General features: G+C 46.2%; 1 protein-coding gene across 2 annotated transcripts in view; it reads right to left on the reverse strand.

Moving 5' to 3' along the window:
* Window positions 1-1238: 1238 nt before the first annotated feature.
* Window positions 1239-13845, reverse strand: part of LOC141133867 (NACHT, LRR and PYD domains-containing protein 3-like) — a 314489-nt gene continuing 301882 nt past the window's right edge. The window contains exons 9-10 of one of the 2 annotated variants that reach the window (XM_073623452.1): window positions 12209-12288; window positions 1239-4465 (exon numbers count right to left, since the gene is read on the reverse strand). In XM_073623452.1, coding sequence (XP_073479553.1) covers window positions 12243-12288 — 46 coding nt within the window. In that variant the 3' untranslated portion in view covers window positions 1239-4465; window positions 12209-12242. Of the gene's footprint in view, window positions 4466-12083; window positions 12289-13845 lie in introns of those variants that run through there. The other variant, XM_073623451.1, reaches the window with a different exon arrangement.

The following is a 13845-nucleotide window of genomic DNA, read 5'->3' on the forward strand; positions in this document are numbered from 1 at the left end:
CTCTTCCATTCCTTTTTCTTCTTTAATATTATGCTCTCTAAGCTTTTCTTTTGTTTTCAATCATCTATCTTCTCAAGATAATGTAACTAAGCCATCAGTCATATCCTTTTTGTTAAAAAAAAAGACTTTGCCTGCCCGCAAGTACCATATTTTAACTAAAGTATCCCTGGACATCCAGTTTTATGTCTTAATGTAATTCTACCTCCCCTAGTCATAGTTACATAGTTACATAGTAGGTGAGGTTGAAAAAAGACACAAGTCCATCAAGTCCAACCTATGTGTGTGATTATGTGTCAGTATTACATTACATATCCCTGTATATTGCGGTCATTCAGGTGATTATCTAATAGTTTCTTGAAGCTATCAATGCTCCCCGCTGAGACCACCGCCTGTGGAAGGGAATTCCACATCCTTGCCGCTCTAACAGTAAAGAACCCTCTACGTAGTTTAAGGTTAAACCTCTTTTCTTCTAATTGTAATGAGTGGCCACGAGTCTTATTAAACTCTCTTCTGCGAAAAAGTTTTATCCCTATTGTGGGGTCACCAGTACAGTATTTGTAAATTGAAATCATATCCCCTCTCAAGCGTCTCTTCTCCAGAGAGAATAAGTTCAGTGCTCGCAACATTTCCTCATAACTAAGATCCTCCAGACCCTTTATTAGCTTTGTTGCCCTTCTTTGTACTCGCTCCATTTCCAGTACATCCTTCCTGAGGACTGGTGCCCAGAACTGGACAGCATACTCCAGGTGCGGGCGGACCAGAGTCTTGTAGAGCGGGAGAATTATCGTTTTATCTCTGCAGTTGATCCCCCTTTTAATGCATGCCAATATTCTGTTTGCTTTATTAGCAGCAGCTTGGCATTGCATGCCATTGCTGAGCCTATCATCTACTAGGACCCCCAAGTCCTTTTCCATCCTAGATTCCCCCAGAGGTTCTCCCCCCAGTGTATAGATTGCATTCATATTTTTGACACCCAAATGCATTATTTTACATTTTTCTACATTGAACCTCATTTGCCATGTAGTCGCCCACCCCATTAATTTGTTCAGGTCTTTTTGCAAGATTTCCACATCCTGCGGAGAAGTTATTGCCCTGCTTAGCTTAGTATCGTCTGCAAATACAGAGATGGAACTGTTTATCCCATCCTCCAGGTCGTTTATGAACAAATTAAATAGGATTGGTCCCAGCACAGAACCCTGGGGGACCCCACTACCCACCCCTGACCATTCTGAGTACTCCCCATTTATCACCACCCTCTGAACACGCCCTTGTAGCCAGTTTTCAATCCATGTACTCACCCTATGGTCCATGCCAACGCACCTTATTTTGTACAGTAAACGTTTATGGGGAACTGTGTCAAATGCTTTTGCAAAATCCAGATACACCACGTCTACGGGCCTTCCTTTATCTAGATGGCAACTCACCTCCTCATAGAAGGTTAATAGATTGGTTTGGCAAGAACGATTCTTCATGAATCCATACTGATTACTGCTAATGATATCATTCTTATTACTAAAATCTTGTATATAGTCCCTTATCATCCCCTCCAAGAGTTTACATACTATTGATGTTAGGCTAACTGGTCTGTAATTCCCAAGGATGTTTTTTGGACCCTTTTTAAATATTGGTGCTACATTGGCTACCTACTGCTTTCACCTGAGCCCTGTGAGCAGGTGTGGTGAACCCAGGGACCTGGCAATAACAGGCAGTGTTGACTATCCCTACCATCAAGGGCCATGGATGATACTGGCTGTTGCTCAGACTCTGTACCCTGTGGGGATCCCACTCTACTCGTCCACATTACACCCCTTATAAGTATTTAGTCTTAATTGCCAATACTCTGCTCCTGTCCTGCATTCCTCCAATATCTGTACACTGACATTCTTCTTTTTTTGTATTCATGCACGACTGTCTGGAGGCCCGCCTGACCACCACCTGAAGAAGCAACAACAACCAAGTTAATTTTTGAGACAAATGTGCCATGAATAGGACTCTCCTGAACTTTCCTTCACCATGCTGAAAAGTGCTGTCTCGCGGTCCGATCCAATCGGTGCAAACATTACATGGTCTTACCAAGTTACAGGACTAGATATGCCAGGATCCCGCCATCAATGTTGGATTTCCGCTCTTCCAAGGCAGAGGGGCGATGAAACATTGCAGTACAGATACTCATGGTTTAGATGTGAAGTCTCAAAGGCATCAGGATTTCTTTGCTGTCTTAAGCCTACCTTGAGGAGTTCCGGCGTGTGCAAGAAAGGAAGAGGAGCCCGCAGTGGTGGTGGGGAAGGGTCGGGGCTTCTGGGCTGTTGTGGGTGGGTACAGAATCATTCAAGGAGGACATAAGTTCAAGAATGAACTTCAGGGGGGATTGTGGTGGAGATTTGGCCCTGAAGGTGATGGACTTTATTATTAATGTGACTTACAGTGACCTTTCAATGACTATAGTTTGAGAACATGTTTAGACTCAACAGAGACATCTTACCCTGCTGAGGAATGTTATCTGGAGTAGCTATCTGACCATTTGATAGTACAATGTCACTTCAAAGGAGGTGGGAAGGGAAAGGAATAACCTGGTCATAATATGGTAGCTGGTAAGAGAGCCCCCCACCCCCATTGACTCAATGTAGCAGTTTTTAGCATATGGAAGGAGGGGGGTTTACAAGTGTATATATTGCAACACAGATCCCTGCCCATTCTCTTGTGCTGACGGTCTAGATGAAGGATGGTTATGTAAGACTTCTCTATACAATGTATCTCTATTATCTCTGTGTACCCAGCCCCAGACCATCGAGGGGATATGCTGTCTGAGTAATTTATACTGATATCTCTCTTTCTGTTTCTTTCTAACCTTTTTGTATCCTAGGAATATTGTATATCCTGTGTATGTCCATTGTAACCATTTCTGAGTTTGGCCTAGTTTATCTTTGCAGCCTAAAGCATCACTGTACTTGTGGCATCACTGGAGATATATGATAAATTCTAATTATTCTACCATTCTATTCTGTGTAAATAAATGTAATGGTTTCTCTTTTTGCCCTGTTATCGTTTGTTTTTATTCTTATATAGACAAAGGTTTAATCACTTATATTTGTATTGTTAATCATTTAAGTGAGATATAAACATTTCCAAAACAAGAGTCATGCAGAGCAGAGATGGGGGAGTTGTCAGAAGTAAAGATGAACTTCTAGAAATGGGATCACTTGGCTAAGCTTGTCATTCAGGGGCATAGGTGTGTGCAGCCTCTTGCATTAGGGCGTGCACCCCAAAGCTCAAATACATATGCATGTGTATATGTACTGATGGTGTCAGTAGGGCAATGGACAGTGTCAGTAGTTTTATTTTTATTCTTTTTAAATTATTTTATTTTGTAACATTTTTTTTGGATGAAATATCAGTGGTCTAAACAGGGGGGAATATGCACCACAAAAGGCGATTAGGGTGTGCACAGGCACACCTGGCACACCCTGTGCGCACGCCTATGTTCAGGGGGATAAAGTTCTGGTTGTGGAACAAAAACTCTGATATAAGGCAGCAGAGAGCCGGCTATGAGATGTCTGTCTCTACTTGGGATTGCTGATGGATCGGGTTCTGTTCTTATACAAGATAATGTCAGCAACATGGAGAAAGCAATTGCAGAGGGATGCAGCAAGAAGAGAGAGACACTGGGAGCCAGGAATACCGTATATGTTAGATAGAGCGGCATCACTTTATTACATCCAAGGATAGGACAGAGAGAGAGAGTGCAGGGAGAGGAGAAAGGACAGAGAGAGTGCGGGTAAAAGAGAGAAAATGCAACAAAAGGAGAGTGCAGGGAGAGGAGAGAGAGGATGGGGAGTAGTATGAAGGATGGAGAGTAGTATGGAGGATGGAGAGGAGTATGGGGGTTGGAGAGTACTATGGAGGATGGAGAGGAGTATGGAGGATGAAGAGTAGTATGGAGGATAGAGAGGAGGATGGAAGGGAGTATGGGGAAAGGAGAGGAGTATGGGGGAGGGAGAGGAGGATGGAGGATGGAGAGGAGGATGGAGAGGAGTATGGAAGATGGAGAGGAGTATGGAGGATGGAGATTGGAGGATGGAGAGGAGTATGGAGGATGGAGAGGAGAAGGACAGCAGTAAGAGGAAGCTGCGGTCTCTTCCTCTGTATTAGTGATTGTTCCATTCGGCTTTTATTGATGAGAAAATTTAGAAAATGCATTTTTCCCACCATGAACAAGTCCTAATAATGAGTCGGATCCTCATCATCATCATAGTAAGTATTGATAATATTGGGAAGTGCAGAATCCTACAGAGGGGAGAAGAGGGAATTCACAAAGGGAGGCAACCATTATATCCATGAAGAGTAGAAGACTTTCCTTTAGAGGGTTGCAGAGAAATCCGAGGTGTCGGTGAGGACATCCTCTATACATGGAAGAGGTCCAGCAGACCCAACACGGGGACACAATCACCAGACAAATCTCTGCCGTCTACAAGAGATAATTGTACAATTACACCGAGATATTACATTGTATACATTCCATGAAATGTTTCATCAATACATATATATATGTGAATGTGATGTGTATTGCCAAGTTGTCTCCAGTGGTAATGAGGATGGAGGAGATGATGATGATGAGGTCACTGACGTGACTTGGGTGCTGGATAGAACAGAGGAGGAAAGTGAGGGTGAGGCACAACCCCAATGAGGAAGCCATCATGGAAGAGTAGAGAGCAGCCCCCCTATACCATGACATTGTGGAGCTGTCATCTCCCGGCCCACTTCCCACAGTTCAGCTGTCTGGACCTTTTTTAGCACATGTGCAGCCGATCGCACTGTTGCAATTTGAAACTTTGTCTCAAGCACATCAAGCGTGGCAAAAACCCCAACCATTTGGGTACCACATGCTTGACAAGGTATTTAACCTCCCACCACTCAGCCTATTGGCAAGAGCACCAAAGTCTGCCAAAGAGACACCAGAATTTATCCAACAAATCTCTAATCTTGTTCCCAGTGCTCTACATTGTGACCTCATCATACAGACTGGCCCCCCAAGCCGTTATTTATAAAGAAAAAGATTACATTTAAATAGTTTTTTCCTGCAAGCTTTCTTTTATAAATGTCAGTTTTGCTGCAGGAGGTTCTATACAGGGTACAGATGGTCCACTTTACAGCCAGACTAAGGAGACCCCCCTGTCACTATATTTAACCACATGCCGACCACAGCACACACATTTAAGTCTGCAGAATGGTAAGGGCAGGTAAAGGAACGTACACATACATCTCATTGAATTTGCCACCTAGTGGGCACATCCCCACCTTGGGAGTGTGCCTGCGGGTCTGGAAAACTTGATATTCGCAGGCAGGAATTGCGGATTTTGGTGAGGAGAGGCAGAACGGGGAAACAAGGCATTTCCCTGTTCTGCCTAGCAATATGACAGGGATCTACTGCTCCCAGTGATCGGGAGCAGTGATCTCTGTCATGTTGTAGTGAGCCCATCCCCCCTACAGTTAGAAAACATCCAGGGAACACACTTAACCCCTTGATCACCCCCTAGTGTTTAACCCCTTCCCTGCCAGTGACATTTATACAGTAATCAGTGGCTATTAGTATCTCTGATCGCTGTATAATTGTCAATCGTCCCAAAATAGTGTCAAAAGTGTCTGATCTGCCTGCCATAATGTCACAGTCCCAATAAAAATCACAGATTGCCACCATTACTAGTAAAAAAAAATACTAATAAAAAAAATGCCATAAACCTATCCCCTATTTTATAGATGCCATAACTTTTGCGCAAACTAATCAATATACGCTTATTGCGATTTTTATTACCAAAAATATGTAGAAGAATATATATTGGTCTAAAGTGAGGAAGAAATTTGTCTCTTTATTTATTTTTTGGGGATATTTATTATAGCAAAAAGTAAAAAATATTGCTTTTTTTTCAAATAGTTGCTTTTTTTTGTTTATAGTGCAAAAATTAAAAACCGTAGAGGCGATCAAATACCACCAAAAGAAATCTCTATTTGTGGGTAGAAAAGGTTGTCAATTTTGTTCATGTCCCCCAGGGCAGTTCCCGGGCCCCTATCCCCTCTTTATGGCCATTTACTTGCATTGAAAGTCTTCTAATTGGGGAATTTTGTAGTTCAGGTCCCATAAACTACAATGAGGTTTGTCATTCGGGTCCTATTTTTTGTGATGTTTGAAATTTCTGACATGAAAAGAACAAGAGGGTGTTCGGCCCATCACTAGTGACTACACGTAATGCTCTGCAGTGGGATGGGTGACACGTAATGCTCTGCAGTGGGATGGGTGACACGTAATGCTCTGCAGTGGGATGGGTGACATGTAATGCTCTGCAGTGGGATGGGTGATATGTAATGCACTGCAGTGGGATGGGTGACATGTAATTGTCTGCGTGGGATGGGTGATATGTAATGCTCTGCAGTGGGTTGGGTGACATGTAATGCTCTACAGTGGGATGGGTGACAGGTAATGCTCTGCAGTGGGATGGGTGACATGTAATGCTCTGCAGTGGGATGGGTGACAGGTAATGCTCTGCAGTGGGATGGGTGACACATAAAGCTCTGCAGTGGGATGGGTGACACGTAATACTCTGCAGTGGGATGGGTGACACATAATGCTTTGCAGTAGGATGGGTGACACATAATGCTCTGCAGTGGGCTGGGTGGCACGTAATGCTCTGCAGTGGGATGGGTGACACATATTGCACTGCAGTGGGATGGGTGATATGTAATGCTCTGCAGTGGGATGGGTGATATGTAATACTCTGCAGTGGTATGGGTGATATGTAATACTCTGCAGTGGTATGGGTGATATGTAATACTCTGCAGTGGGATGGGTGACCTGTAATGCTCTGCAGTGGGATGGGTGACATGTAATTGTCTGCAGTGGGATGGGTGGCACAAAATTCTCTGCAGTGGGATGAGTGACATGTAATGCTCTGCAGTGTGATGGGTAACATGTAATGCTCTGCAGTGGGATAGGTGACACATAATGCTCTGCAGTGGGATGAGTGATATGTAATGCTGTGCAGTGGGATGGGTGATACGTAATGCTCTGCAGTGGGATGGGTGACATGTAATGCTCTACAGTGGGATGGGTGACACGTAATGCTTTGCAAAGGGATGGGTGACACGTAATGCTCTGCAGTGGGATGGGTGATATGTAATGCTTTGCAGTGGGATGGGTGACACGTAATGCTCTGCAGTGGGTTGGTGACATGTAATGCTCTGCAGTGGGATGGGTGAAATGTAATGCTCTGCAGTGGGATAGGTGACATGTAATGCTCTGCAGTGGGATGAGTGATATGTAATGCTCTGCGGTGGGATGGGTGATACGTAATGCTCTGCAGTGGGATGGGTGACATGTAATGCTCTACAGTGGGATGGGTGACACGTAATGCTTTGCAAAGGGATGGGTGACACGTAATGCTCTGCAGTGGGATGGGTGACACGTAATGCTCTGCAGTGGGATGGGTGACACGTAATGCTCTGCAGTGGGATGGGTGACATGTAATTATCTGCAGTGGGATGGGTGACATGTAATGCTCTGCAGTGGGATGTGTAACATGTATTGCTCTGCAGTGGGTTGGGTGACACGTAATGCTCTGAAATGGGATGGATGACACGTAATGCTCTGCAGTGGGATGGGTGACACGTAATGCTCTCTATTGGGATGGGGGACACGAATGCTCAGCAGTGGGATGGGTGATACGTAATGCTCTGCAGTAGGATGGGTAAAACGTAATGCCCTGCAGTGGGTTGGGTGAAATGTAATACTCTGCAGTGAGATGGGTGAAATGTAATGCTCTGCAGTGAGATGGGTGATATGTAATGCTCTGCAGTGGGATGGGGGACACGTAATGCTCTGCAATGGGATGGGTGACACGTAATGCTCTGCAGTTGGATGGGTGACATGTAATTATCTGCAGTGGGATGGGTGACATGTAATGCTCTGCAGTGGGATGTGTAACATGTATTGCTCTGCAGTGGGTTGGGTGACACGTAATGCTCTGAAATGGGATGGGTGACACGTAATGCTCTGCAGTGGGATGGGTGACACGTAATGCTCTGAAATGGGATGGGTGACACGTAATGCTCTGCAGTGGGATGGGTGACACGTAATGCTCTCTATTGGGATGGGGGACACGAATGCTCAGCAGTGGGATGGGTGATATGTAATGCTCTGCAGTAGGATGGGTGATACGTAATGCCCTGCAGTGGGTTGGGTGAAATGTAATACTCTGCAGTGAGATGGGTGACATGTAATTATCTGCAGTGGGATGGGTGACATGTAATGCTCTGCAGTGGGATGGGTGACACGTAATGTGCTGCAGTGGGATGGGTGACACGTAATGCTCTGCAGTGGGATGGGTGACACGTAATGCTCTGCAGTGGGATGGTAGACATGTAATGCGCTTCAGTGGGATGTGTGACATGTAATGCTCTACAGTGGGTTGGGTGACACGTAATGCTCTGAAATGGGATGGGTGACACGTAATGCTCTGCAGTGGGATAGGTGACACGTAATGCTCTGCAGTGGGATGGGGGACACATAATGCTCTGCAGTGGGATGGGGGACACGTAATGCTCTGCAATGGGATGGGTGATACATAATGCTCTGCAGTGGGATGGGTGATACGTAATGCCCTGCAATGGGTTGGGTGAAATGTAATACTCTGCAGTGGGATGGGTGACATGTCATTATCTGCAGTGGGATGGGTGACATGTAATGCTGTGCAGTGGCATGGGTGACATGTAATGCTCTGCAGTGGGATGGGTGACACATAATTGTCTGCAGTGGGATGGGTGACACATAATGCTCTGCAGTGGGATGGGTGATATGTAATGCTCTGCAGTGGGATGTGTGACATGTAATGTTCTGCAGTGGGTTGGGTGACATGTAATGCTCTGAAATGGGTTGGGTGACACGTAATGCTCTGCAATGGGATGGGTGACACGTAATGCTCTGCTGTGGCATGGGTGACATGTAATGCTTTGCATTGGTATGGGTGACACATAATGCTCTGCAGTGGGATGGGTGACATGTAATTATCTGCAGTGGGATGGGTGACATGTAATGCGCTGCAGTGGGGTGGGTGACACATAATGCTCTGCAGTGGGATGGGTGACACATAATGCTTTGCAGTGGGTTGGGTGACACGTAATACTCTGCAGTGGGATGGGTGACACGTAATGCTCTGCAATGGGATGGGTGACATGTAATGCTCTGCAGTGGGATGGGTGACACGTAATGCTCTGCAGTGGGATGGGTGACACGTAATGCTCTGCAATGGGATGGGTGATATGTAATGCTCTGCAGTGGGATGTGTGACATGTAATGCTCTGCAGTGGGTTGGGTGACATGTAATGCTCTGAAATGGGTTGGGTGACACGTAATGCTCTGCAATGGGATGGGTGACACGTAATGCTCTGCTGTGGGATGGGTGACATGTAATTATCTGCAGTGGGATGGGTGACATGTAATGCTCTGCAGTGGGGTGGGTGACACATAATGCTCTGCAGTGGGATGGGTGACACATAATGCTTTGCAGTGGGTTGGGTGACACGTAATACTCTGCAGTGGGATGGGTGACACGTAATGCTCTGCAATGGGATGGGTGACATGTAATGCCCTGCAGTGGGATGGGTGACACGTAATGCTCTGCAGTGGGATGGGTGACACGTAATGCTCTGCAATGGGATGGGTGATATGTAATGCTCTGCAGTGGGATGTGTGACATGTAATGCTGTGCAGTGGGATGTGTGACATGTAATGCGCTTCAGTGGGATGGGTGACACATAATGCTCTGCAGTGGGATGGGTGACACGTAATGATCTGCAATGGGATGGGTGACATGTAATACTCTGCAGTGGGTTGGGTGACACTTAATACTCTGCAGTGGGATGGGTGACACGTAATGCTCTGCAGTGGGATGTGATATGTAATGCTCTGCAGTGGGATGGTTGATATGTAATGCTCTGCTGTGGGATGGGTGACACGTAATGCTTTGCATTGGTATGGGTGACACATAATGCTCTGCAGTGGGATGTGTGACATGTAATGTTCTGCAGTGGGATGGGTGACACGTAATGCTCTGCAGTGGGATGGGTGACATGTAATGCTCTGCAGTGGGATGGGTGACACATAATGCTCTGCAGTGGGATGGGTGACACATAATGCTTTGCAGTGGGTTGGGTGACACGTAATATTCTGCAGTGGGATGGGTGACACGTAATGCTCTGTAGTGGGATGGGTGACATGTAATGCTCTGTAGTGGGATGGGTGACACGTAATGCTCTGCAGTGGGATGGGTGACACGTAATGCTCTGCAATGGGATGGGTGATATGTAATGCTCTGCAGTGGGATGTGTGACATGTAATGCTGTGCAGTGGGATGTGTGACATGTAATGCTCTTCAGTGGGATGGGTGACACGTAATGCTCTGCAGTGGGATGGGTGACACGTAATGCTCTGCAATGGGATGGGTGATATGTAATGCTCTGCAGTGGGATGTGTGACATGTAATGCTGTGCAGTGGGATGTGTGACATGTAATGCGCTTCAGTGGGATGGGTGACACGTAATGCTCTGCAGTGGGATGGGTGACACGTAATGATCTGAAATGGGATGGGTGACACTTAATGCTCTGCAGTGGGATGGGGGACACGTTATGCTTTGCAGTGGGATGGGGGACACGTAATGCTCTGCAGTGGGATGGGTGACATGTAATGCTCTGCAATGGGATGGGTGACACGTAATGCTCTGCTGTGGGATGGGTGACACGTAATGCTTTGCATTGGTATGGGTGACACATAATGCTCTGCAGTGGGATGTGTGACATGTAATGTTCTGCAGTGGGATGTGTGACATGTAATGTTCTGCAGTGGGATGGGTGACATGTAATGCTCTGCAGTGGGATGGGTGACACATAATGCTCTGCAGTGGGATGGGTGACACATAATGCTTTGCAGTGGGTTGGGTGACACGTAATACTCTGCAGTGGGATGGGTGACACGTAATGCTCTGTAGTGGGATGGGTGACATGTAATGCTCTGTAGTGGGATGGGTGACACGTAATGCTCTGCAGTGGGATGGGTGACACGTAATGCTCTGCAATGGGATGGGTGATATGTAATGCTCTGCAGTGGGATGTGTGACATGTAATGCTGTGCAGTGGGATGTGTGACATGTAATGCTCTTCAGTGGGATGGGTGACACGTAATGCTCTGCAGTGGGATGGGTGACACGTAATGCTTTGCAGTGGGATGGTGGGACACGTAATGCTCTGCAGTGGGATGGGTGACATGTAATTATCTGCAGTGGGATGGGTGACATGTAATGCTCTGCAGTAGGATGGGAGACACGTAATGCTCTGCAGTGGGATGGGTGACACGTAATGCTCTGCAGTGGGATGGGTGACATGTAATGCTCTGCAGTGGGATGGGTGACACAGAATCTTCCTGGGGGTGAAACAGAATCTTCCTGGGGGGTGACACAGAATCTTCCTTGAGGGTGACACAGAATCTTCCTGGAGGGTGACACAGAATCTTCCTGGGGGGGTGACACAGAATCTTCCTGGGGGTGACACAGAATCTTCCTGGGGAGTGACACAGAATCTTCCTGGGGGGTGACACACAATGATTGGTGGTGATGGTTAAAATAAACCATTTTTTCCAATGAAAATTGAGTCAGTAAAATGTATTGTGAGTAAACTTTTACACAACAGGACAGTGTTTTGTATGAATAAAGTTTGTTGTAATGTTTGGTCCTTGTGCCGTTGTCACAGAACATCATCCAGGAGCCAATCCACATGCAGCTCTGAAAGTGCGGGGGCCGCTGTCACTCAGAGAGGAGGCAGGGCTCCAATCAGATGACAATGGAGGCGGAGCTGTAGCGGTGATCTGATGTGCGGTGCAGCCAGTGTGTCACCGCAGGCTTGTAGTACAATAGATGGGAGCGCGCATGCGCGGGTGCCCCTATCAGATCAGTGCTGTGAAGGGGCACCGATCACACAACAACACAGGAAGTGGGCAATACTGAGCAGAAATGATGCCATTTAGAAGAGGAAAAGAACACAAAGATTACTATTACTGGAATTCTATATTTAAGGATCAGAAAGAGAAAATAAAAGCTGAGAGTTCATATGACTTTACTCTGATATCATTCCATTCCGGACATTCTCTTCATATCAGGATCCGTGTATTACCTGAGAGGGGGAGGGGCTCCCACACACCATCTTCTTATCTTCTTCTGTCTATAGATACTTTCCAGCCTCCTCCAGGAACCCTTCATAGAATAATAAAATGAGAGTGTTAGAGGAGGAAATGTTGCTGTGATGATGGAGGGGGGAGGGGCTCATACTGTGCTCTATAAGAAATGATGGAAAAGTGAGGGGCCCTCACCATGGCAGGGGCCACACACTCATGTCCATCCAACCATTGGGATAGCAGACTGTATGACTGGTGTGCTGGGCTGTCACACATCTGATTGGCTCAGTTATACTGACACATTGGATGGACCTTGGGGGATGGGGGGTTATTTTTTTGTAGAAGATTGTAGGACCTGACTAAGATTATTATTGGTGGATCTGATTTTCCCCATCCCCCATCTGTAATGATAAAACTTGGGATGAGGAATAAATTCTCCATCATCTGGGAAATCTGTGACTGGCACAGGAAATCTCAATCATCTCTCTCATTATCTGTAGAACTACAGAGACCTCCAATGGGTTCTACAGAAATTGTATAGAATGTTTGTCACCCATCCTTCCATTTTCATTACAGTGCAGCCCGGGTGTCAGAAGACCTCCCAACAACGTCCCACCTCCATCATCTCATCACCATCCAATGTTGTCTACATTTTACTATTCACATTCTAATGCCCCGTACACACGGTCGGACTTTGTTCGGACATTCCGACAACAAAATCCTAGGATTTTTTCCAACAGATGTTGGCTCAAACTTGTTTTGCGTACAAACGGTCGCACAAAGTTGTCGGAATTTCCAATCGCCAACCACGTGGTGACGTACACCACGTACGACGAGACTAGAAAAGGCCAGTTCAGAACCAAGCGCGGCACCCTTTGGGCTCCTTTTGCTAATCTCGTGTTAGTAAAAGTTATGTGAGAGATGATTCACGCTTTTTCAGACTCGTGGTTTTCAGATCGTTTTCTGCCGTTCAGTTTGTGCTTGTGGGTTTGTATCTGCTCTTCAGTGCGTGCAAGCAAGTTCCGCATGACTTTAAGTAGTCATTGTTTTCTTGTTCATTCGTTACTGTTTTTCAGGTCGCTCTTCACAGGCCTTGCTGTTCTTCAGTGCGTTCTGTTACTTTGTTCTGAGCAGCTGACCGTTTTCTAGCCATGTTGCGTATACGTACTCCTCGTAGAGTTCGTGCTGTGCGGGGGCTTGGTGTTGGGGTCCTGACCTTGACACAAGTCCAGTCCATGAACAGGGTGGGGAGGAGTTCATGGACCAAGAATTGGTTGCTCCAGCGTGACCAGTTCTCTCATATTTCTTTGCTCCGTGAGATCCGTGAGAATAATCCTGATGATTTCAGGAACTTTCTCAGGATGACGGACCCCGTGTTTCACTGTTTGTTGGCTTTGCTGACCCCCTATATTAGCAGGCAGGATAACTGCATCAGGCAAGCCATCACTCCGGTGCAGAGGTTGGTCGCTACCCTGCGGTATTTGGCGACAGGGAGAAGCCTGCAGGACCTCAAATTCTCGACAGGCATCTCCCCCCATCATTATCCCAGAGACCTGTTCTGCCATCATCCAGGTCCTGCAGAAGGAGTATATGAAGGTAAGATTTTTATCCTTTTATATCACATTTTATTGTATTT

The sequence above is a fragment of the Aquarana catesbeiana genome, linkage group LG03, assembly GCF_042186555.1.
Source record: "Aquarana catesbeiana isolate 2022-GZ linkage group LG03, ASM4218655v1, whole genome shotgun sequence".
NCBI lineage: Eukaryota > Metazoa > Chordata > Amphibia > Anura > Ranidae > Aquarana > Aquarana catesbeiana.